This window comes from Vulpes vulpes, chromosome 8, assembly GCF_048418805.1.
Source record: "Vulpes vulpes isolate BD-2025 chromosome 8, VulVul3, whole genome shotgun sequence".
Lineage (NCBI taxonomy): Eukaryota > Metazoa > Chordata > Mammalia > Carnivora > Canidae > Vulpes > Vulpes vulpes.
In genome coordinates, this window is record NC_132787.1 from 27,970,066 (window position 1) to 27,995,868 (window position 25,803).

At 34.0% G+C, this 25,803-nt stretch overlaps 1 protein-coding gene across 5 annotated transcripts in view; it reads right to left on the bottom strand.

The window, feature by feature from the left end:
• Nucleotides 1-5,777: 5,777 nt before the first annotated feature.
• Nucleotides 5,778-25,803, bottom strand: part of PIK3C2G (phosphatidylinositol-4-phosphate 3-kinase catalytic subunit type 2 gamma) — a 364,684-nt gene continuing 344,658 nt past the window's right edge. For all 5 annotated transcript variants that reach the window (XM_072765938.1, XM_072765941.1, XM_072765940.1 and 2 more), the window contains 2 exons: nucleotides 15,320-15,445; nucleotides 5,778-6,315 (listed from right to left, as the gene is read on the bottom strand). In XM_072765938.1, the coding sequence (XP_072622039.1) occupies nucleotides 6,163-6,315; nucleotides 15,320-15,445 (279 nt within the window). In that variant the 3' untranslated portion in view covers nucleotides 5,778-6,162. The remainder of the gene's footprint in view (nucleotides 6,316-15,319; nucleotides 15,446-25,803) is intronic.

Genomic DNA, 25,803 nt, shown 5'->3' on the forward strand with positions numbered 1-25,803 from the left:
GCAATAAACATAGAGGTGTATGTATCCCTTTGGATTAGTGTTTTAAATCTTGGGTAAATACCCAATAGTGCAATTGCTGGATCACATGGTAGTTCTATTTTTAACTTTTTGAGGAAACGCCCTACTGGTTTCTACAGTGGCTTATGAGTTCACATTCCCACAAATAGTGGGATTGCAATTCCTCACTAACACCTGCTTGTGTGTATGTGTGTATGTGTGTATGTGTGTATGTGTTGTGTTGGTTTTAGCCATTCTCATAAGTGGGAGGTGATATCTCATTAGAGTTGTGATTTGTATTTCCCTGATGATGAATGAAGGTGAAAATCTTTTCATGTGTCTATTGGCCATCTGTTCGTCTCCTTCAGAGAAATGTCTGTTCATATCTTTTGCCCAATTTATAATTGGATTATTTGTTTTGAGGGTATTGAGTTTTATAAGTTCTTTACGTATTTTGGATACCAACCCTTTATCAGATATTTCAATTGCAAATATCTTTTCCTATTCTGTAGGTTGCCTTTTAGTTTTGTTGATTATTTTCTTCATCATGCAAAAGTTTTTATTTTGATGTAGTCCGAATAGTTTATTTTTGCTTTTGTTTCCCTTGTTTCAGGAGACATCAAGTAAGAAGTTGCTATGGCCAATGTCAAAGAGATTATTTCTTGAGTTCTTTTCTAGGATTTCTATGGTTTCAGGTCTCACATTAGGTCTTTAATCAATTTTTGAATTTATTTTTGTGTATGGTATAAGAAAGTGGTCCAGTTTCATTCTTTGGTATGTAGCTGTCCAGTTTTCCCAGCATCATTTGTTGAAGAGAGTCTCCTTTTCTCATTGGATATGATATTCTTTCCCGCTTTGTCGAAGATTTGTTGACCATATTGTTGTGGGTTGATTTCTGGGTTTTCTATTCTGTTCTATTGATTTGTGTGTCTACCTTTGTGCCATTACCATATTGTTTAGATTACTATAGCTTTGAAATATAACTTGAAGTCTGGAATTATGATACCTTCAGCTTTGCTTTTCTTTTTCAAGATTGCTTTGGCTATTCAGGGTCTTTTGTGGTTCCATACAAACGTTTGGATTGTTTATTCTAGCTCTGTGAGAAATGCTGGTAGTATTTTTATAGGGATTGCATTGAATATTTAGATTGCCTTTGGTAGTATAGACATTATAGAACAATATTTGCTCTTCCAATCCATAAACATGGAATGTTTCCCATTTCTTTGTGTTGTCTTCAATTTCTTTCATCCCTGTTTTATAATTTTTAGAGTATGAGTCTTTCACTTCTTAGTTGGGTTTATTCCTAGATATCTTATTATTTTTGGTGCAATTGCAAAAGGGATTTTTAAAAATTTCTCTTTCTGCTGCTTCATTATTGCTGTATAAAAATGCAACAGATTTCTGTATGTTGATTTTGTATCCTATTTTACTGATCATTGATCAGTTTTAGCAGTTTTTGGGTGGTCTTTCAGGTTTCCTATAGAGAATCATGTCACCTATAAATAGTGAAAGTTTTACTTCTTCCTTACTGATTTGGATGCATTTTATTTCTTTTTGTTGTGAGTACTAGGACTTCCAGTACTATGTTGGTTGAGAAAAAGTGAAGGTGGCCATCCTAGTCTTGTTCCTGATCTTAGGGGAAAAGCTCTCAGTTTTTTCCCCATTGAGGATGATGTAATTGTGTGTTTTTCATTTAGGTCCTTTATTGTGTTGATGTATGTTCCCTATAAACTTACTTTGTTAAGGGTTTTATCATGAATGTATTGTCAAATGCTTTATCTGTGTCTTTTGAAATGATCATATGATTCTTATACTTTCTCTTATTGATGTGATATATCATGTTAATTGATTTGCAAATACTGAACCACCCTTGCAACCCAGAACTAATCCCTTTTGATCATGGTGAATGATTTTATATATATATATATACATATATATATATATATATATATATATATATATATATATATATATATAGTTGGATTTGGTTTGCTAGTATTTTGTTGAGAATATTTGCATCTATGTACATGAAGGATAATGTCCTGTAGCTCTCTTTTTTAGTACTGTCTTTATCTGGTTTTGGAATCAGAGTAATGCTGGCCTCAGAGAATGAATCTGAAAGTTTTCCTTCCATTTCTATTTTTTGGAATAGTTTGAGAAGAATAGGTATTAACTCTTCTTTAAACATTTGGTAGAATTCACCTGTGAAGCCATTTGGTCCTGGACTTTTGTTTATTGGGAGTTTTTTGATTCCTGATTCAATTACTTTGCTGGTTATCAATCTGTTCAAAATTTCTATTTCTTCCTGTTTCAGTTTTGGTAGTTTATATGTTCCTAGGAATTTATTCATTTCTTCTAGGTTGTCCAGTTTGTTGGCATATCATTTTTCATAAAATTATCTTATAATTATTTGTATTTCTGTGGTGTTGGTTGCTATTTCTTCTTTCTCATTTGTGATTTATTTGAGCCTTTTTCTTTCTTCATAAATTTGGTGAGAGACTTATAAATATTCTTGATTTTTTTTTTCAAAGAACAGCTCCTGGTTTCATTGATCTGTTCTATTGTTTTTCCAGTTTCTATATCACTTCTGTTCTAGTTTTTATTATTTTCTTTTCCTGATTTTAGATTTTGTTTGTTAATCTTTTTGTATCTCCTGTAAGGATAGGTTGTTTGAGATTTTCTTGCCTTTTGAGGTATTGCTGTATTGCTATAAACTTCTCTCTTAGAACCGCTCGTGCTGCATCCCAAAGGTTTTGGACCATTGTGTTTTCATTTTCATTTGCTTCCATTTATTTTTTTATTTCTTCTTTTATTTCCTGGTTCACCTATTGATTGTTAATAGGGTTTTACTTAATCTCCAAGTGTTTGTGGTTTTTCAAGATTTTTTTCTTGTGGTTGACTTGTAGTTTCATAGTTTTGTGGTCAGAAAAGATGCATAGTATGACTTCAATATTCTTGAATTTGTTGAAGCTTGTTTTTTGGGCTAATATGTGATCTCTTCTGGAGAAAGTTCCATGTGAACTTGCAAAGAATGTGTGGTCTGCTGTTTGAGAATGGAACGTTCTGTATATATCTGTTAAATCTATCTGTTCCCATGTGTCATTCAAAGCCATTGTTTCCTTGCTGATTTTCTGTTTAGACGATCTATCCATTGATGGGAGATGTTAAAATCCTCTCCTATTATTATATTATTATTGATTAGTTCCTTTGTGTTTGTTATTAATTGTTTTATATATTTGGGTGCTTCTATACTGGTTGCATAAGTATTTACAATGATTACATATTCTTGTTGGATTGTCTGCTCTATCATTCTATAAAGTACTGCTTTGTCTTTTGTTACAATCTTTGTTTTAAAGTCTATTTTGTCTGATATAAGCATTGGTACTCTGCCTTTCTTTTGATCTTCATTTGCATGATAAATGTTTCACCATCCCCTTAATTTCAAATGCAAGTATCTTTAGATCTAAAATGAATCTCTTGTAAGCCACACGTAGGGGGATCTTTCTTTTTTTTAATCCATTCTGTCACCTATGTTTTTTTTTTTTTTCACCTATGTCTTTTGATTGGAGTATTTAGTTCATTTACATTCAAAGTAATTATTGATAGATATATTTATTGTCATTTTATTATTTGTTTTCTGGTTGTTTCTGGATATTTTCTCTGATCCTTTCCTGTCTTTCCTCTTTCATGGTTTGCTGATTTTCTTTAGTGATATATTTGGATTTCTTTCTCTTTATCCTTTGCATACTTATTAGTTTTGATTTATGGTTACCATTATGTTTGTATATAATCTCTTTTGGATAATATAGTCTATATTAAATTGATGGTGTTTAAGTTTGAACCCATTCTTTACTCCTTTCCTTCCTGTTTTAGGTATGTATTTTATATCCTTTTATTTTGTGAGTTGACTGATTTTTTGCAGAAATATTCATTTTTACTGCTTTTGTGTTTCCTACCTTTATACTGCCCCTTTTGGCCTCTCCCTTTCACTCAGAGTCCCCTTTAATATTTCTTGCCAGGTCGTTTAGTGTTCATGAACCCTTTTGGTTTTGTTTGTTGAGGGAAATTCTTTATCTCTTCTTCTATTCTGAATATTGGCCTTGCTGGTAGAATATTCTTGGCTGCAAAATTTTCCCATTCAGCACTTTGAATATATCATGCCCCTCTCTTTTGGCTTGCAGTTTCTGTGGAAAAATCTCCTACTAGCTTTAGGGATTTTCCCTTGTAAGTTACTGTCTTCTTTTGTCCTGCTGCTTTCAAAATCTTTTCTTGGTTACTACAATTTGCCTATTTATTTTTTCTTTTTATTTATTTATTTTATTATTATTTTTTTATTTTGCCAATTTAATTACAACTATGTCTTGGTCTGCTTTTATTGATTTTGATGGGTGTTCTCTGTGCCTCCATGGTCTGGATATCTGTTTCCTTCTCCAGGTTTGGGAAATTTTAAACTATTATTTATTCAAATAAAATTTCTGCTCCCTTTTCTCTCTCTTCTTCTGAGATTCCTATAATATGAATATTATTACATTTGATGGAGTCACTGTGATCCCTAAGCTTATTCTCATTTTGCATAATTCTGTTTTCTCTTTTTTGTTCAGCTTCATTGCTTTTCATTTCTGTCTTCCAGGCACTAATTTGTTACTTTGCTTCTTCCCTCCTGCTGTTCATTCCATCAGGTGCATTTCTCATTTCGTTTTATTGAGCCCTTTATCTCTACTATGTTATTCCTTATCTCTGTGTTAAGAGTCTCACTCATTTCTTCCATTCTTTTCTCAGGTTCAGTGCATATCCTTTTAATCATTGCTTTTAATTCTCTATCAGCCATTATTTCTATCTGTTTTTGCTTAGGTCTGGCTATGGCTTGTATTATCCTTTACACTTTGGATAAATTTCTCGGTCTCCTCATTTTGCCCACATCTCTGTTTCTCTACTTTAAGAAAGTCAGCAATATCTCCTGCTTTTGAAAGTAGTGACTTCATGGTGAAGAGGTCCTGAAGTGCCTTGCAGTGCAGTGTCCCCTGTTCACCAGAACCTGGCACTTCAGTAGAGTATCCTGTGTGTGTTGCTTATGCCCTGCTGTTGTGTCTGAATCACTTTTCCTTTCAGTGCAGTTGTCTCTCTGCCTTTCTGCCTCTTGTAGGCTGGTACTCAAATATTTTCAATGTATAGATTTAGAGTCCTTTACATGTTATATGGTTATGTAGATGATCATATATAAGAGCTTAAGTTACTTTTTAATTTATTCACAGTGAAGCATTAAAAAAAGCAAAAGTTAAACTTTTTTTTTTTTTTAGTCACTTAAATGGCACACACTAAAAGAGAACTCCTATTTGATTCTCTTAAAGAATGTGGCATAATGCTGTGAATTGTACTTATTTTTCAGGTGGAAATCTGAAGTATTGTCTACTCAGGTCATGATGGATATGGAAGTAGCTTCAGAATTAAGGGAAATTCTTGATGTGCAAAGAGAAGAGGATTTGATCAGAGGGGAAAGTTTCAGAGTTTGACATTTTGGAGTTAAGGGGTAATGAAATTTAAAATGTGATCATGCCTATAGTAGGGTGAAATCTAGTGATGATTAATTGATTGACATTGAAAAGAAACTACAAAGAAGTTTCTTCCAAAAATTGGATTTAAGAATTTCAGGCATTTATCCTTTGTTTTTCTGATAGAAAACCTGGGCTTATTAATTTCCTCAATAAATAGGATTATAAGTCAGAATGTAGGTATATATATTTAATTCAAGCTTAAAAATTTGTTAGAGATATAGCTAGGTCTTGAATTAATTGATGAGTCTTATTTATTACTGTATCAGAAACTACAGTAATAGTGTTGCCTTTAACTGTAGGTACACAATTAAAAAATATGAACACATATTTGATTTAAAAGATAAATTAAAAAGAAATGTTCTGGTATTATTTTATATATTGAATTTTACACAATAAATTGACATTTTATTAAGAAGATAAGATTCTAAGCAAAGAATTAAACACAAGTGGAGAATATATAACTATAAAGACTAGTTTTTATATCTTTATGTTGTGTCCTTGGTACACTAAGCTATCTTTGACAACAAAAATGTCCTGCTCTTGTGATAGAGAGGCCCAGGAATGGAAAAAGATATAAGTAGCTATTGAATAATGCATTGGTTGATAGAAATGGTCAAATTATACAGTTTCCTAGTGGGTACCATTTTTCTTCATTGAGAGGGACACTATAAAGTTGGATGTTAATTGCTCCCACAAATACAGTTTTGCTCTTCACGATAAGCATTAAGACATGTCCTCGGAGCTCTGTGACTTCATTATACACCACCTAAAAAAGGATAGAATAATGAAAATATAAATCAGATATACTTAAATGCACATTTAAAAATACTTTTTTAATAAAAATATTTAGCTGTTAATATCATTTAGCTTGGAATAGATTGGTTAATATAGAATCTTTCATTTCTAACTCTAATTCTGGAAAGCTAAAGTTTCTGCTAACATAATGGAGTTTGATCACAGAATATTTCTCTAAGAAGCTTAGAATTTATTCTGATTCCATTAATAATCATCCATCCCACATTTAATATGACTGTGAATTATTCTCTAGGAAGAAATTTAAATACCCATCGCCTTTTAACTGTCCTTGAATTTATTGTGCACCATGGGACCTTGAACACTATCTCTTTTTGTTGAAGGCTAATGAGGAGAGTAGATTTCCTTATGCTAATTCAGTGCAGTATAACAATATTTCCATCTACATCTGAAGAATTCATTCTGTGCTTACTTTATTTAAAATGGTTTAATTTTTAATTATAAAAACACATGCTTATTAAATATGAAAAAAAAGAAAGGAAAATCTGTATTTCCACCCCTGGGAGATAATTATAGTTAACATTTCAGTGTTCTTTTTGTTTTACATATATAATTACTTTTTAAGAATCTGAGCTGTAATTTTGCTATATGTAGAGTTTTGTGTCTTGCTCTTTTTCACTTGCTAGGCATGTAAGTAACTAGTTTCTAAAAAGGGATCTGTTCAACTGTGTTTTATAATATCCAGGAAGTAAGTCATGGGCATTACCACTGGGTGCCTACAGTAGTAAAGAAACTTCAAAAGTGTAGTACTATCAAGAAATTAGTTACCCATTATGAAGGGAGGGGAGAGCTGTGTATAAATCCAACATGGTTGCCAGGGAAACTACTTAGAACACATTTAGAAAGGAGTTTCATATGCGGCTACAAACTTGCTTGCTTTTTATAGCCAACCTACAAGACAGAAAGAAGAGTTCTCTATATATGTAAAAAAGAAGCAGAGGAAAAACTTGAGAGGGAAGCCCTTTGAGTCAGTTGGGAGGCTCCTTAGTGTATAGGATATGGTTTCTGGTCCATTGCATTGCATCTGTCTGGTATTTATGAACACACAAAGTTATCGGTGAAATTCCATTCAAAATCAGTCTGATAGCTCCTCTGAACAATGATTTACTTATCAAGTAAATAACAATTCAATCAAGAGACATGAGATGCTATATGCCATGTGAATGCAATCTATCCTGCTTCATGTGACAGCTCCTGGCTACCTCCTCTTCTAACATCCTACTCTCATTCCAGACAGAAGATGATCTTTTCAGGATCTTTTCAGTTTCTTAGGAATACTGATTCAAATTATTCCATTTTATTTATTGAGTTCCTCTGGGATAGTAGAAGATTTTAAGGGCTGCCTTAAAAATCTCAAAGCCCTACCACTTTAATTCATCTTCTTTAACAGCAACAGGATTCTCAGTATGGACTCTGAGTCACATCTCTTCCTGGACTCTTTTTTTTTTTTTTTAGATTTTATTTATTCACTCATGAGACACACACACACACACACACACACACACACACACACACACACACACAGAGGCAGAGACACAGGCAGAGAGAGAAACAGGCTCCATGCAGGGAGCCCGACACGGGACTCGATCCTGTGACTCCAGAATCACTCCCCGGGCAGAAGGCAGGCGCTAAACCGCTGAGCCACCCAGGAATCTCCTCCTCCTGGACTCTTATCTTTCCAAGACTTCAGAGTAGGTTCCTTTTCCTTTTCTGTACAGTGGCTATTTTGAACTATCTAAAATACCCTCCATTTTCCTTCACACACACTTTCAGCAGACAAACTCATTTATTTTACAGAGTAAATAGATGAAGGGGTCCTCAAAGTGTTACTGTATGTGAAGGAGAAAAATGGAATAACTCTAAGCATTAGGATTTTGTGAAAGTCTGGCTTAAGAACTCTGTGAATCATATAAGTAAGATCAAAAGATATATATTTCTCTGACACATAATAATTTATATTTATATGATTCTATTGTTAACTATATGTTTTCTCATTTGCATAATGGTGATAATAATATTTGCCTTTTAGCACTGTGGGGAAGAATAAGCGAGATAATGAATGTAAGTCTTACTGCAAAGCCTGGTACATATTGAACGCTAATAAATTATAGCTGAAAAAGATCCATCAAATACACAAAGAACAGCTGTTTCTTGGTATTTTGGATTAGTTGTCTGGAGAAAACAGTTCCAGACAGAATTGAATCTCTTTGGTTTTTAGCAAGCTGAAATTCTCAAGAAATGACTTTAAGAATTAATTGCCTTTTGGTTAAAATACAAACATTTGAACTCCAGAAGTTATATTACCTTATAGATTTCTTTCCCTGTGCTTTGTTATGCAAAAATTATTTTATAAAAAGTAACTGAAGTGTTATAGACAGGTAATCATTGCACATAATAGATGATATATATTTTAATTGCTTTACTGCATCCATAACATTGTTTAAAAAAGTTAGCACTCTTACTTGTGATGAGCACTGAGTGATGTATAGAAGTGTTGACTCACTATATTGTACACCTGAAACTAATCCCACATTGTATGTTAACTAGAATTTAAACAATTTTCTAAAAATAAGTAAAAAAGAAAAAAAGCACTCTTTTCTTATTGTGCAATGAATAATTAGTGGGTAATGCTAAAAGAGGAACACAAATGATTATATTCTTTGAGACTTTTTCACCAAAGGCTTTAATATGTATTCTGTTGTCACATAAATAGAACCAAAATGCACAGCTCTTTGAATTTCACTTTATAATACTTTTTACCCATAGACATGCACCAAGTTCATTGCCTTCTGATAAATACTGAACTCGTAGGTTTGAAATTATTACATCAAACAGAAAAAACTTTAGGGTACTTAACATCTGTTAACTTGGATATAAGCACTCATTGCATGCTATTTGACATGAGGGTATAGTAAATAATTCTAGAGTGTATTTAGTGTATTTAGAGTGACTTCAGTGGAAGGCTAATAACATGGAAACTGGAATGTGCCTACTGCTGGTGGGAAGGGGAGTGAGGAGGCAGGATAATGGGAAGGAGAGTTCAAAACAAGTGAGAACGGGAGAACTCTGTGGGTGAAGAGAAGGAGGGGCAGCAGCATAACTTAGTGGGGTCAATATGAGTTTTGGAATCTGGCAGTTCTGGATTTGAAAACTAGTTGCTGAGGGGGGCACTTGGCAGGATGAGCACTGGGTGTTATGCTATATGTTGGCAAACTGAACTCCAATTTAAAAAAAAAAGAAAAGGGGATCCCTGGGTGGCTCAGCGGTTTGGGGCCTGCCTTCAGCCCAGGGCGTGATCCTCGGGTCCCGGGATCAAGTTCCGCGTCCGGCTCCTGGCATGGAGCCTGCTTCTCCCTCTGCCTGTGTCTCTGCCTCTCTCTCTCTCTCTCTCTCTCTCTCTCTATGTCTATCATGAATAAATAAATAAATCCTTTAAGGAAAAAAAAAAAGAAAAAAGAAAGAAAACTAGTTGCTTAACCCTGGTTGAAATGTTTGACATCACGGCTCAATGTCTTTTTTTTTTTTACAAATATAATTTTCATCATGTTTTGAATATCAAAATGAGAGGATGATACAGATAACAATGGCTATGACGTACTGAGTATACCATATACATAGTGCTATCCTAAATAATCATGAACATTCTGCAAGACATTTTAAGGAATGTAAAATACATAGAATGTTCCTATTCTAATGTCCTTTTTAATTTTTTCCTTTATATTTTATAATAGAACAGTAAGAAAGGAACACAATGTATAAAATACATTGACTATAACAATATAATCTGTATTTCTAAAGAGTAACTGAAAAAAAAAAAGATAGTTTTTAACCAGATGCCAAAGGCAACAGAGTGGAAAAAGCAATGGCATTGGAGCTAGAATCCCAGCTCTGCTTCTTAAAAGCAGTAGGACAGTTTTGTGAGCATTCCAAGGGTCAGCTCCACCCTACCTTCAGCCCAGTCATGTCCACAACATGGATTTGTATATGATAGAGGTTTTCAGGGAGACTGCTAACAAAGTCTGTTGGGAATCACTCTGGGAAGTGTCAAGTAGACAAGCTAAATCTTGTAGCAAGAAAGTTTAGTATCTGAAGGGTGGATATGAGAGGGACTCTTGGCAGTATCCCTGACTCAGCCTTTCTCAATCTGGATATTAGGGGGAGAGAGAGAGAGAGAGAGAGAGAGAGAGAGCTCTGAATAAAAATGGAAAGAATTATTTTCATGAAAAGCTTTGTAGGACATTGGTGATGCAGTGTAATATGCCCTTTGTATTCCTTTAAGAGATTTATATAAAAAGGAGAGTGAGGTCATTCTCTCCTACTTCCCAGAACATTGCACAGCTTTGGCAGTTTGAGAAATCCCAGTCATACTGAGAGGTTGATGTAGCAGTGCTCAGGAAGCAAAGCAGGGGAGAAGTTAAAAAGGTGGATGCTGGGCAGCCCAGGTGGCTCAACAGTTTAGCGCCGCCTTCAGCCCGGGGTGTGATCCTGGAGACCTGGGATCGAGTCCCACGTGGGGCTCCCTTCATGGAGCCTGCTTCTCCCTCTGCCTACATCTCTGCCTCTCTCTCTCTCTCTCTCCCTCTCTGTGTGTGTGTGTGTGTGTGTGTGTGTGTGTCTCATGAATAGATAAATGGAGTCTTAAAAAAAAAGGTGGATGCCATGTGATAACTTAGTGGGTTTCCTAAAAAACACATATACATGGTTGCTAAGGGTACACTGAAATAATTAAAGGGTTTGGCACAGAGAGAGGCCTGTATCACAGAGGGTGAGAGAAAGTAAAACCAGTCTACTTCTTTATTTGCATTTCTTATAAAGATTCTTGTATTGATACAGAACATAGTGGGGAAAAAATAAAATATCGTCTTTTTTAATCTCATGGCTTTCTAAATTCAACCAGCTTCCCCAACAAACTTGTTTATATGGTGATTATTACTATTAAAAATAGTCACTTATCTACATATTAATTCACATTTCAGCTTATTTAGGTTATGTATAAATTGGAGTGTAGTAGACATGGATGATGGACTCTTGTTTTTAAAACAGTTTTAAAAGTATAAACAGTGTGTGTCCAAGCTACAAGTGTTGGCTGATGAAGAAACTATTACAGTGATTTCTGATCAATGGGCCATGAATGTGGGAGGAGTCAGAATTATTACAAGCCATCAGAAAATTTATGGAAACAACAAGCATTATAATCTTCATGCATGTATATTTACTATTTTTAAAATAATACAGATAGCTTGAAATAAAACATAAGTTCATTTAAACTCCTGAATTGTTAAGTGGCTTTTTGTCATTACATCCCTCCTGAGATTAGAAATGTTGAAGCATAGCATTAGGTTTGGAAAAATTTCTTGATGTTGATGTAGGGGATCTTGTACTCAGAAACTAATGATATACTGTTGGGAGGATATATCTCTAGCTATTGACACCATGACAAATAAAATATCAAAAGATCTTTCCTTACTAACTTTTAAATATATATATAGTTTTACATTTTTTACATGCATATAAAGTATCACAAAACTACAGCAAATATTTATTTCCACAAATTTATTTGGAAACAACTAAGTATTAAAGATACTGAGAAGATAAGGTATTTTCCTCATCCTCAAGAAATTTACAATATACTGGAAGAAAAAGCCTGTAAGACTAAGTAAAAGATGTTAAATGTGGTATAAGAGTCTAGGAGGAGAGAGTGGTTCAGAGTCCACATTTGAGGTGAGCTTCAAAGTTGGCAGAGAAGAGTGGAAATGGTAAAGGGAATGAGCTCCATCACAGAGGTCAGAAGGACTATTCAGGGAATGACAAGGTGTCTTATGTGACTTGAAAACATGATTAGATATGAGGAAATAAAAGGTCATGAGCACACAAATATTCCTGACTTATTTTTGACAAAGGTACAGAAGACATTTGTTGCATTGTTTTTCCAATAAATGGTGCTGAAGTAATTGGCATTCACAGGTAAGAAAAAATGAACTCCAACTTAAACCTCATACATTATTCAAAAATTAACTCAAAATGGATAATGGGCTTAAATATAAAATGCAAGACTATAAAACATTTAGAAAAATACAGGAGAAAATCTTTAGGACTTAGTGCTAGGTGAAGAGTTCTTAGACTTGTAGTCTATAAAAGGAAAAATTGATAAATTGTACAAAATGAAAATTAAAAACTTTTAATTTGAAAGACCTTGAGAAGAGAATGAAAAGACAAGCTATAGGCAGGTAGAAAGTATTTGTAAACCAATTATCCGACAAAGGCTACCATCTATAACATACAAAGAACTTTCAAAACTCAGCAGCAAAAATGCAAACTATCCAATTAGTAAATGAGCAAAGAGATGAAGAGACATTTCACCAAAGAGGATGGTATATAAGTACATGACAAAAAGTTCGGCATCATTAGTTATTAAATAAATGCAAATTAAAACCACAATGAGGTATCATTCTATACCTATCAAAAGAACTAAAATTAAAAATAGTGATAATAACAAATGCTGGCAAAGATTCAGAGAAAACTAGATACATTGCTGGTGGGAGCATAAAATGGTATAAAAAAGAGTATGGCAATTTTTTGCAAAACTAAATATGCCACTACCATATATTCCAGTAATTACATCTTAAACATTTATCTTACAGAAATTACAACTATGTTTACACAAAACCAATTATACATTACTGTTCACAACAGTTTTGTTTGCAATAGCCCAAGCCAGAAATAACCCAGATGTCCTCTAATGGGTGAACAGCATTATACTTCCATAGCACTACGACTATTCAGAAGTGAAAAGAAACAAACCTATTGATGCATGCAGCTACTTGGATAGATGGCTATGGAATTATGGTGAGTGAAAAAAGCCAATCTTGAAATGTTACAAACTGTATGATTCCCATTTATATAACATTTGCAATGACAAAATTATAAAGATGGAGAACAGATTACTAGTAGCCAGTGATGGGGAGAAGGGGAAGGTAGGCATTAGAGGGAGTGAAATGTCTGTGGTTATAAGGTAGCACCAGGAGTCCTTGTGATGGAATTGTTCTATACCTTGACTGTGGTGATGGTCATACAAACCTACTCATGTGATAAAAATTCATAGAACGAACTGGAATTATAATTAAAATGCATAGGACAGAATACATATGAACACATGTAAAACTAGTGAAATCTCATTAAGGTCAGTGAATTGTACCAGTGTCAATTTCCTGGTGTGATATTGTACTGTTGTCATGCAGGATGTTACCATTGAGGGAAAGTAGCTAAAGGTTATTTGAATTCTCTGTGTATTATTGCTTCCAACTGCGTGTGAATCTACAATTATCTCAAACATTTTTTTAAGTATATGAAGACGATATTACTCAGAAAGACAACTCAGGAAAGTTACTGCATCATGTTTCAAGGGCTATATTAATGTCATGTTTAGGATTCTGTACATTATCCAGTAGACAGTGAGGAGTCTTTGAAAAAAACTTTGAATAGTAGAGAAATAAATATGACTGGCTTTTGAAAGACATCTTAGGTAGAAATGTGCATGATTTAATTGAAAAATGCAAGCGGCGTAGAGGAGGCTATTATATAGTGGCCAAAGTCACAGGGACTTCAAAGAGATAAGCAGTGGTAGGGCAGACAGAAGGTGATGGATTCAAGAAGCAGATGGTTGCACGTGTATCAAACTGTTAAATTGACAAAACTTGGGGATTGGTTGGAAAAATGAGTGAGAGAGAAAACAGTGTCATAAGAATGTATCTTTTGAGATGGCAAAGGAGGAAAGGCTGGTTGAAAAGTACCTAGGAGACATTCAAACAGAGTTCTCCCGTAATGAGGCAGAAGCACAGGTCAAAAGTTTAGGATAGAAGCCAGGTCTTGAGGAATAAATTCAGATGCAACCTACATAGAGATGGTAAAGGAAAATCTGTAGGTATATAAGGTAATTTCGAGAGCGTATATATCAAGAGGAAAATGAGGGTAGATCGTGGAGCTCCAGCAAACAACAATATTTTTGAAAGGAAGAATGGCAATGAAGGAAATTGAGTGAGTGGTCAGAGGAGATGGAAGGGAGTTAAGAGAGCCATTACGAGTCCACAGATGTCACTCTAATACAGCAGCATCAATTAAGTTCAGAATCCACACCACAAAGGACTGAAGGATGAAAAGGAAGCAATGAAGTGAGAGCAGGAACTGTGAGTCACTTTTGCAAAACTCTGGGGGTCATAGGGAAAGAAAATATGGATGCTTTAGAAAGGTTGAGTTGAGGAATTTTTTTTTTTAGATTTCTGACCCGAGGATCCAGTGGGTGAGACAGCCTTAAGAAAGGCAAACAAATAATCATCTGAGTAAGGTGCAAAGGAGATGAAAGGAGATGGAATCTGCAAAAAAAGTAGGGTTTGCCTCAGAAAAAAAGTAGGGAATTGGATATTCAAATTGTGGAATACAAATGAATTAGAGAGCTATATATAATATAATATAAATTAATTTAATTTGTGCTTTGTACTTGCTTATTTTCTTTTGTTTTCAAAGGAGATTTTATAAAGTTTATGTTATACACAGGATACACTATTATAAAGTTATTAGATAAGGAAGACCAAGTAAAGGAAAATAAGGTTGGGGAAAATAAGATGAAGTCAGGGATGATGTTAGGCAAAAAAAAAACAAAAACCAAAAACCAAAAACCAAAAAAAAAAAAACAACAAAAAACAAAAAGCCATCCTGGGCTCTTGCTTGGAAGCTAGCCACAATTTGAAAATTGGTTCATAAGTGCTTTAAAAGCAGAATCTGTATTTTCCAGTTCCCATAGAATCTAGAACAGTGATCAGCACATAGTGGCTATTTTGTGAAATGTCTTCCCTTTATGGAATAATGCTGCCAATTACTGCAAATTTTCCATATTTGGTTGTTAAGCTGAAAAATGGTAAGAAAAATACAAAGCAACTGGACAAGAGATGAATCATACTTACAATTTCATTATAAGTGGGGTCAGTACATTTTGGAACAGATTTTGTTTTCCTCCTACGAACTTCACTGGGATATGGTAAAAGATAAAATTCAACATGTGCACTGGGCGCAGAGCCATCTGGGAGATGCTGCAAAGGAAAATGGTTATAAATATTAATGCATGTTTCTATCAAAGAAAAAAATACATAGCTACTAAATACCGAGACCAAAGGCAGGATCAAAATTTATTACAGTACTGTTTATCAGAAAATAAGAGAACAATCAAAAGAAATACATCATTGCTCAAAAATATTCCCAAAGCACAGAGTAAAAGAGTAAAATTGTCCATTTTAAATTAAGTGTTGTGTCAGAGAACTATATTTAAAAGCCTATTAAATATAATTTACTTTAGTTTTTTTTACAGTAAAAAACACATTTGCATTTTTGACAGAAATGGTCAAGAGATGAATATAAGCCACAACAGAGACAGGAATTAAGTGCCTCGCGATATTGTCCACCACTTGCAAATAAAAAAATTGCAAGTTTAACACATAAAATAAAATGTAGCATTTAATGATGCATATATGCATATTAAATAATATCACATTTAAGGTAGAATTTAATTAGAATATCAGACTTGCAAATTTAATATACTTACAAGATTTTAAGATAATTATGATAATTTTATTATCTAAATTACCCTAAAATATATCGGATAATCCTTTTCAAACTATGTACTATGGAACCTCCAAAGTTGCCTAAAGTGCTGCTTGATGGGTAGATCAATATTGTCGATGGCTAGATCTTTGGATCCCCTCTTCTCAGTTTGTCCTAAATGGACCCCCAAATACGTCTCATCCCAGCTTCCCCATTCTGGCTTCAGAACTTCTCTCTTTCTTTTTCTACCTTTCTTTATTGTGGATAAAGATTGTGGATTTTCATTCTTTCTTTTTCTTTCTTTCTTCTCTCTCTTTTTTTTTTTTAAGATTTTATTTATTTATTTGACAGAGTGAGCACGAGAGAGTGATCCCACAAGCAGGGGAGCAGCAAAAAGAGAAGGGGAAGCAGGCTTCCCAATGAGCTGGGAGCCTGGCTTGGACTTGGGGCTCAATCCTAGGACGCTGGGGTCATGACCTGGGCCTAAGGCAGATGCTTAACTGATTGAGCCCCACCCAGGTGCCGCTGGATATTTTTATGTCTTAATATTCATTTGAGGAATAAATCCACTGTTTCAAAAAATTGGAAACCACTGCACTTCAAAGAAAAGTTTCACCTTTGTCATCTTGACCAAGTGGAGAGTAAGTCATACTAAAACTCTGCATATCTAGTTTGATAAAAAGAGAAATCTTTATATAATTTATATTTAAAGAGGAGGATTTAAAAGTCAAACTTGAGGAATTAAATGCTTTTTTTGTTGACTTCATTCTAACTATTAAATTGGTAATTTTCAACAAATACATTTTAGTGTTCTGAATCACAGTGACATTTACATGTGAACATCCAGTACCATTTTCAATGTCATTAGCTTTAATTTTGTATCTTTCTTTAGCACTCAAGAAAGTATAGTGGAAAGTAAGAAAATATGATATTATTACAGTACTAATTTTTACTCAGTTCTAATTTACATAGTAAAAATTACATTAGGAAAGTTTGGCTCTTTTTTAGTACTCACAAATTAGATATAATACATCTGGATATATCATATGTCAAAATGCTAAGATTGTCAATACCACTGCTTTGGATAAGAGCTCAAGTTTTCCTCCTCTTCTGAGGCCTTCTTCCAGGACAAAATGCTCAGTATATCAAATATATCAATGGCATAATGGAATACTCAGTGACTCAAAAAGACATTGCTATTAATATTTGCTTTTGTTTTGCCTGATTTGGTTTGGTTTGGTTTGGTTTGGTTTGGTTTGGGGAGAAAGATGAAAGGAGTATAATGTTTTGCTCTATATAATTCTCTCTTGTCCACCATAAGGATAACTATACCTATAATCACTATATGTTGCAACTTAGTGGTTAGAATCGTGGTACTGAAAATGGACTTTTTGATTGCAATCTGGGCCCCCAAATTTTCTAGCTATGTGGCTTTTGGCAGGTATCTTAACTTTTCAGTGGATTGTTTCCTAAGCTGTAAATGAGGATAAAGGTGATATATGCCTTACAGCATTCAAAAGATAAAATACACCATGTAATGTGAAGACAAGGGGTGAAATAGAGTAAGACTTAATAGATGTTTGATACTATTTTAATTTTCTATGAATTAAATTTACATTAAACATAAATATACTATATACACTGATTGGACAAGATACCCCTAATATACTATGGCATTTATGAACAGAGTTTCCTAATATTGACACTATCAACATTTGGTGCCACATAATCTTTGTTGTAGGGGGCTGTTCTACACATTGTGAATATTTTAACAGCATCACTGATCTATCGATTCCAATAGCAATATCTTCCTAGTTGTGACAATCAAAAATGTCTCCAGACATTGCTAAATGTCATTTGGGGGGCAAAATTAACCCTAATTGAGAACCATTTAGATGGTTCATTCATCCTTTGAATCCCAGCCTAGTGATCTGTATTTCTACCTGAATATCTTCTTGTTGCCCTTATATAAAATCTAACCAACCTCTATCTTCTATCCTTCTTTAACCTTTCCAAAACAAAATTTTCTAAGTTGTTCAACATATAATAAGTTACACTGTTTGTCTTCTCTAGTGTCTCCTTTGTCACTGATTTTCAAATCCAAGTGTGTACTGAGATCAACATCCTCCCTGTTTGCCCCAGTTCATCTTCCACCACAGATCTTTATTTCCTAACTTACTGTAACTGGATTTTAACGACTTTTTATGCCCTAGTTTTCCCATCTCTTTCCTTCATTCATTCCATAGACCACTGTTGTACTTAACTTTTCTATTAAGCTGTTTTGATCATGTCACATTCCCACTGCCTGAAGAATAAAACCCAAACACAGAGAAAGGTATTTTGCATACCAGCCTTCACCAAGCATTTAGCAATGAAAGATCTGGGTTTCTGTTTCCAAGTTAATGTCCTTGACAAGGTCCTTGAATATCCTGAAGGTTTTAGAATAATAGAACAGCACGGGTTTCAATTTAAAATCAGGGGTACATTATATCTGAGCAGCACTGGGCTTATTCTGTCCTTAACAGATTTCAATGCAGACATTGACTTCTTGGGTCTTTCAGAGAGTCCTTCTTTGTTTTTTGTTTTTGTTTTTTTTCCCCAAAGCAGCTGACTTATGGATGTTATTTTCTTTCTTTCTTACTCTCACCATATCTTGTTACTTAAAGATCACAGCTAATTTATTAAAAAAAAAAACAACTCTAGCTCTCTTATCAATATCAATACTTCTCATTTCATCCTTTGCTCTTATGTTTATGTGAATTAAATTCAACTTCAAAATGTTTAATAGCCCATGCTTGTCTAAATGTTTTAACCTAGGATTTTTACTCTGGTTGCATTTTAGGCCTTGACAAAGATTTAACACTTTGACCTGAGGAGTTATAAGGCTTGGAGATGCAGAGCTCTTAGTCTGATGCTCAGTCCAAACAATGGAAAGTTTCCTTGTATCATCCAGAGGGTTTTCTTATTCACAGTAGATTGAAGTCAAACAGCGCTACACTTTCTTCTAGAATTCTGGCTAATATTTTTACTGTACTCAGAAGATGAAGTGAAATCTTCTAAACCTCATTTTTGTTACTCATCCTAACTTTGAGTTCTATATATTCTAGTTATTGTGTTAAAATGTTTCTCATTTTTTATGTTTCTAAAAGTTTTATATATGTTATTTCCTTTATGAGCTTAGAAATTCTTTAAAAGACAAATCCGTCTTAATGTTTTACACTTTCCTCCCTTAACAATTCCTTTGGGCTTTGCTCCATTGGTTACTCACTATTCTACTACCCTAACCCCACCTTCAGTTCCTTTGTCCTAATCTTTCAAAGGGTCTCGAATCTCCAATGAAAAATTTAAAATCTTCCTTTGATATTGGGCTTACCTTTATCATATTCTTTCCTTTCCTTTCATAGTTCTGCCTTTCTTTCACAGCATGCCTTTCTTTCCTAGAAATCCTGTTCCTAACAGTGTGTGGCACGCAGTGAATACTAAATAAATAGTTATGTAATGACTGAATGGATGAGCTATATATTTATAGCATATAGCTCTTTGAAAGTACTCCATAGCTATTTATTGAATCATTATTTATAATGCAATATAAAATCTAGCAGTCTTCTTAACTTCCTAAGGCTAAAGTGGATGTGTCTTAGATGTGTTCCCAAGGTTTACTCTGAATGCTTAGCTGTTTGATGGCATCCCTCTGCAGATGGAGCAGATCCTCACATGTGCTTTGTTGGATTTCATGGCTGATGGGGTATTCGTGTTAAGATCTGCTTTTTATGTCTGATATCTCAATAGTTGACTTCTAAAACTTTGATTTTATCTCATCACTCAGATCATATTAAACAATTAGATTCTTACTACCTTTCTTTACCCCTTTTTGTCTGCAACTGGAGCTAGACTGGATTTGTAACATAATTACTTATTACAAAACCAATCCTTAGTCGCCATCCTCACATTCCCCTGAAGACTTGGTCTCTGATTGCTGTCTTCCTTTCCTGACACCTTGTCCAGTCTTCTATGACAGTCTTCTCTATCTCTCTGGACTTTTTCCACTTCACTCCTTAAAAAGAATCTCTTTAACAATAAGTACAACAGGCTATTTAAATCTCCTTCTAGGAGCTAACAATGACCTGACAATTTCTTGGAGGCCAACTAGATGGTAGAGTGTAAACTAAAATCATTTTTGTTCTCATGCCTTTACTCAACCTTGTGCAGTTTTCCCCTCTGTATACCCCATTTGTGGAGTACATGAAAGAAACAAAAATGTGCACATTCAATTTAATTAGAGACCTGCCTATGGAGACCTTTGGGTGGAGGCTAGGTGCTAGATCCATATTTGCACCAAGTATTCCCTACAGAGGAAATATATATGTCTCATATATATGTGCTACTATTTTTTCAAATATATGTAGGTCTTTTGTTAACACAATTTTAATATTTTAAAAGCACTACTGAATTTATAGTAGTTTAAATTTTGTTTTACATTTCTTAAATTTATCAGATTTTTTAGGAAAAAAAATTGTAAATTTTTCTAGTTGAAAAGATTGGAAATGAAAGCCTCAGCATATTCTTAGCATCACTGATGCAGACACTTCTTTTTCAACTAAGAATGAAGTATAGGAGATTCTTAGCTTGGTTATTGTTTTTAGGTTATAAAAATTAAGGTGCATATATATATTAGTAAATCATTACTCACAATGTTGACTTCTTAATGGTATTGTCTTAGGTGTATAAATAATTAAATATGCTAATTTCTGCCTCCCTTTCTTGCACTACTTTGCACACAGCATTTTAAATGGTTTTCAATGCTACTGCTGTTGTTTTTATGGTTAATGAAGTTTTATTCATGAATTCATGAATAAAGCTATTCATTAACCATAAAACTATATTGAAAAAGAGGTTAATTTATCAAAATTAAGAAAAAAAGGATAAACAGTAGCATATTGCTATAAAAACAAAGCACGATATAAACTGTGTATAAAGTAAATAAAACTATTTCACATTGTAGGGTATGCTAGCAACCCTTTAATATTTTCATGAGTTTATGAAGAAAATACTCACTTTTCATATACAATAATAATAATAACTATCACATAATGAGTATTTATTTAAAGCACTCTCATAAAGTAAACTTTGAGCCAGTATTATGGTCTTTATTTTATTGAAAAGATTTTATTATGACTTGTGCTCTTAACCACTATCCCTATATTGGGCCTTTACAAAGAATGCAAAGGAAACCACCAGATTCAAAGTAAAAGCACTTCTAGATCAAGTTTTATCAGAAATGTGATGAGGATAGATGCTTTAAAAATAACTTCTGTAGATTAATTCAAAGCTTAATTGTATTTAATAGGCTCTTATCTTTTTGATGAATAATTTATGAGAATTTCCCATCTAGTTCTTTTTTTTTTTTAACTTAAATGTTTCCAATCATATGATAAGATAGGCTTTGGTAGAAATCAACTGCCGATGATTAAAATATGATAGTGCTATCAAAACCTGAGGTCTATGCCAGAAACAAAATAACAATAAAAAGCATTTTCCTCATCTATGTGCCTGCCAAATTGCAGGTCTGAAATTCAGGCTAGCTAACACAAAGAGGGTCTTTTTATAAAATGACAATGTGCAATAAAAGTGCTTGTGATATGTAGTTTGCTTAGTCCTTCAGTTAAAGAAATGGTGGGATGATCTTTCCAAACTTTCTGTGTGTGTTTGTTAATATAGAATGGGATGAATTTCAGGTCCTCCTGAATTAAATTAGGGTGGTCTTCTGCTTCATTTCACACCAATAAAGGCTTTAAAAGAATTATTGTCACTAATAGGTGATTTTCAGTAATTTTTTTAAACAATCAACTCAAAAATCAAACCACCATGTGTCTAACACTATGAGAGGTCGCAGAAAAGTTGCTAAACCATTTCTACTTTCAGAAATAAAAAACTCATGGGCATGATCATCTTATTATATACATATTAAAAAAATTTTAATCCTCAACTTGATGCAGTTAACAATTAGTCAGAAGCCAGTCCAGTAGATAGAATTCCTATATTTTCTGACTCAATGCATAAGAATTGAATTGCTTCTAAAAATCCAGAGTTTTAATTAGAGCTCCAGACTTTGCTACTAAAGTGTCTTGTGAAGTTTGGCAAGTTTTTCCATTTCTCAATCTTAATAAAATGTAAGAAATAAGGCTTTAAACCTCATTTATTTTTTACAATCTGCTCCATAGAAAATGCTGAAGAATTGTTTATGAGTTAAGTGGTAATTAAACTTTTTTTTTTTTACAATTGCACCGAACCATTCTAAATGATTTTAAATCCTCTAACCCTCAGCTTCTATCCCCCAATGCTAAGAAAGTTGTACAAATAAGAAATAGACTACATTTTGCTAATTATTATTGAGGAATTGTGAAAAACAGATGAAATATGGGAAGATTAGATTTATGATATTGTTATACTTCATAGTATAGGAAACTTTTTGCAAAAAACCCAGAAACTAGTAATTCAGAGGTAAAGTATTCAGAGTTTTCTACCTATACACCTCAAATATTTTTTTTAAATTTTTATTTATTTATGATAGTCACAGAGAGAGAGAGAGAGGCAGAGACACAGGCAGAGGGAGAAGCAGGCTCCATGCACCGAGAGCCCGATGTGGGATTCGATCCCGGGTCTCCAGGATCGCGCCCTGGGCCAAAGGCAGGCGCCAAACCGCTGCACCACCCAGGGATCCCCTACACCTCAAATATTTGCTTGGATTCTGTCCTACTAAACAGTTTATCATGATTTAAATAAAGATACAGATATATGATGTACAGCTGTCAATAATCTATTCAATCCACTTACATGTAATTATTGATAGCTAAGGACTTTACTAATGTCATCTTAATGTTTTCTGGTTGTTTTTTTAGTTCCCTGGCCGTTTTATTCCTCTTTTTGCTGTCTTCTTTTGTGAACTGATGATTTTTTGTAGTGCTATGCTTTAATTTCCCTTCCCTTTATCCTTTGTGATTTTACTACACAGGTTTTTGCTTTGTGGTTACCATGGGGCTTACATAAAACATCTTAAGTATAGGGGCACATGGGTGGTGCAGTTCTTTGGGCATCTGACTCTTGGTTTCAGCTCAGGTCATGATCTCAGGGTGGTGGAATTGAGCCCCGTATCAGGCTCAGAGAGGATTCTGTTTAAGATTTTCTTTCCCTCTCCTTTTGCCCCTCCTGCCTCCTCAAATAAATAATCTTAAAAAAATTTAGGTATAATAGTCTGTTTATGCTGATAAATTTATTTCAATCACATGTGAAAACTCTACCCTTTATTTCCTCATCTTTTATGTTATTGAAGTCACAATTTACCCCTTTTGATACTGTTTGTTCATTAACAAATTATTGTAGCTATAGTTAATTATAATACTCTTGCCCTTTAACCTTTATACTAGAGCTAAGTGGTTAGTACTCCATCGCATTACACTATTTGAGTCTCTGACTTTGTATACTTATTTTTGCCATGGGTTGCATATTTTCATATGTATTTATGCTATTAGTATCCTTTCATTTCAACTTGAAAAGTTTCTTTCAGCATTTCTTATAAGGCAAGCTTAGTGGTGATGAGCTCCTTCAGCAGTATTTGTCTAGAAAAGTCTTAAAAAAAAAGAAAAAAAAAGAAAAGTCTTTATCTTTCCTTCATTTCTGAAGGAAATTTTATTCCCATCACCTAACCACCTAGTTAATAACCGACTAATCTCTATTCAACAATGACTAATTCAATTAACATCTAAACAAATACTAACAATCCACAACCAAAAGGGACGAACCTGAGCCCTCATACTAATATCACTAATCCTATTTATCGGCTCAACCAATCTACTTGGACTATTACCCCACTCATTCACACCTACAACACAGTTATCTATAAATCTAGGAATAGCAATCCCCCTATGAGCAGGGACAGTAATTACTGGCTTCCGTTATAAAACCAAAGCATCCCTGGCACACTTCCTACCCCAAGGTACACCTCTCCCCCTAATTCCAATGTTAGTGATTATCGAAACCATTAGCTTATTTATTCAACCCATAGCTTTAGCCATTGGACAGCTTTGTCAGGTAAAGTATTCTTGGTTGGCATTTATTTTAGTTCAGTACTTTGAATATATCATTCCATTCCCTCCTGGCTGGTAAGGTTTTTGCTGGGAAATATGCTAATAACCTTAGGAAGGGTAAATTGTAAGTTACAAGATTTTTTTCCCTCTGACTGCTTTGAAGATTCTCTCTTTGTCTTTGATTTTTGACAGTTTCATTATAGTGTATTGTGAAGAGGATCTCCTGAAGTAGAGTTTGGGAAACTATGAGCTTCATGAGCTTAGATATCCAAATCTCTCTTCAGATTTGGAAAATACTCCATCATATGTCTTTAATGTGCTTTCTGTCACTTCTCCCTTTATTCTTCTGGAACTCCAATAATTCAAAGTTCTTGTTATGGTATCCTAGGGTTGCATAGGATATCTTCAATCTTTTTCATTTCTTTTTCCTTTTTTTTTTGGTTCTCCACTTAATGGGTAATTTCAAAGTTCCCATCCTCTATCTCACAGATTCTTCTTCTGCTCGATCCATTCTACTGGTGATGCTCTCTGCTGCATTTTTTTTCACCTTTCATCTATAATACTCATTAGTTCCAAAATTTGCTTCTTTTTAAAAATTTTCTCTGTGATAAACTTCTCATTTTTTTCATTTATTATTTTCCTGATTTTGTTGAATTGTCATTTTGTGCTTTCTGTAATTTACTGAGTTTCCTTGTAAAGCTATTTGAATTCTTTGTATTATGCAAATCACATATATCAGGTCTTTGAGTTTGGTTAGTGGAAAATGATTGTGATCCTTTGGTGGTATCATGTTACCTTGATTTTTCATGTTCCTTGAGGTTTTGCATTGCTGTTTTCAAATATGAAGTAGCTATCAGCTCCTCCAGTCTTTACTAACCACCCACTTCAAAGTGTTCAGACTCGTGGTTTTTTCTACAATAGTGTGATGAAACATGTCTGCAAACCTGGACTTCCACAAAGGCTCTTTCATCTATGGATGACTATTAAAGACAATGCTTTCCAGGAACTCTCTGACCATGCCTAAGAGGAACTGGAACCAATTCATGAGCCACTTCAGGGTCCTCAGTTGGGACTGAGGTCTATGTGTCTATTATCTGGAACATAGGTTAGGGAGAGTCCTCCTGGATCCCTTGGTATATGCTCCCACAAACATACTTTTGTCTATGAATGGATGCCAAATTTTTTGTTGTTGGTAAGGTATGTCTTTTGCAACTATGATGCTAATGTGACTCCCAAGTTGATTTCAGAAAAGCCATGAAGAAATCAAATTAAGAGAACCAATGTCAGGATGCTAGCTTATGTTTTGTTTGTTTGCTTGCTTTTTTGTTTGTTTGATTGAGTTAGAATGTCAAATTGAGGAAGATTTGGATAAAGAATAGCAACTAGGATACAAGCCCGTCAGGAAAGGAGAGTGATTAGATAAAATCTGCATCATGTGGTGACCTGTACATTGATGGTTATGTCAGCTAGAGATATGGTTAGTATCCAGAGTTGTTGAATATTTAGAGAAATAATCCTCAGCAGGAAATCACTCTATTTTCAAGTAAGACTGATGTGAAGGTCAAATATTTATCATTCTCAGATTAGTATCAAGTATTATAGGCAGCAGAATTCACAGAGAAAAGCTATTCATTTATAAATATAGCTCAAATTACACTGCCCTGCATTGTGGCTATTTTTCTCAGTGATGTAAATGAATATTCACTAATTTAACAAACATGTATTAAGGACATAGTATTATGCTAGGCACTGAAGAGTATACAAAA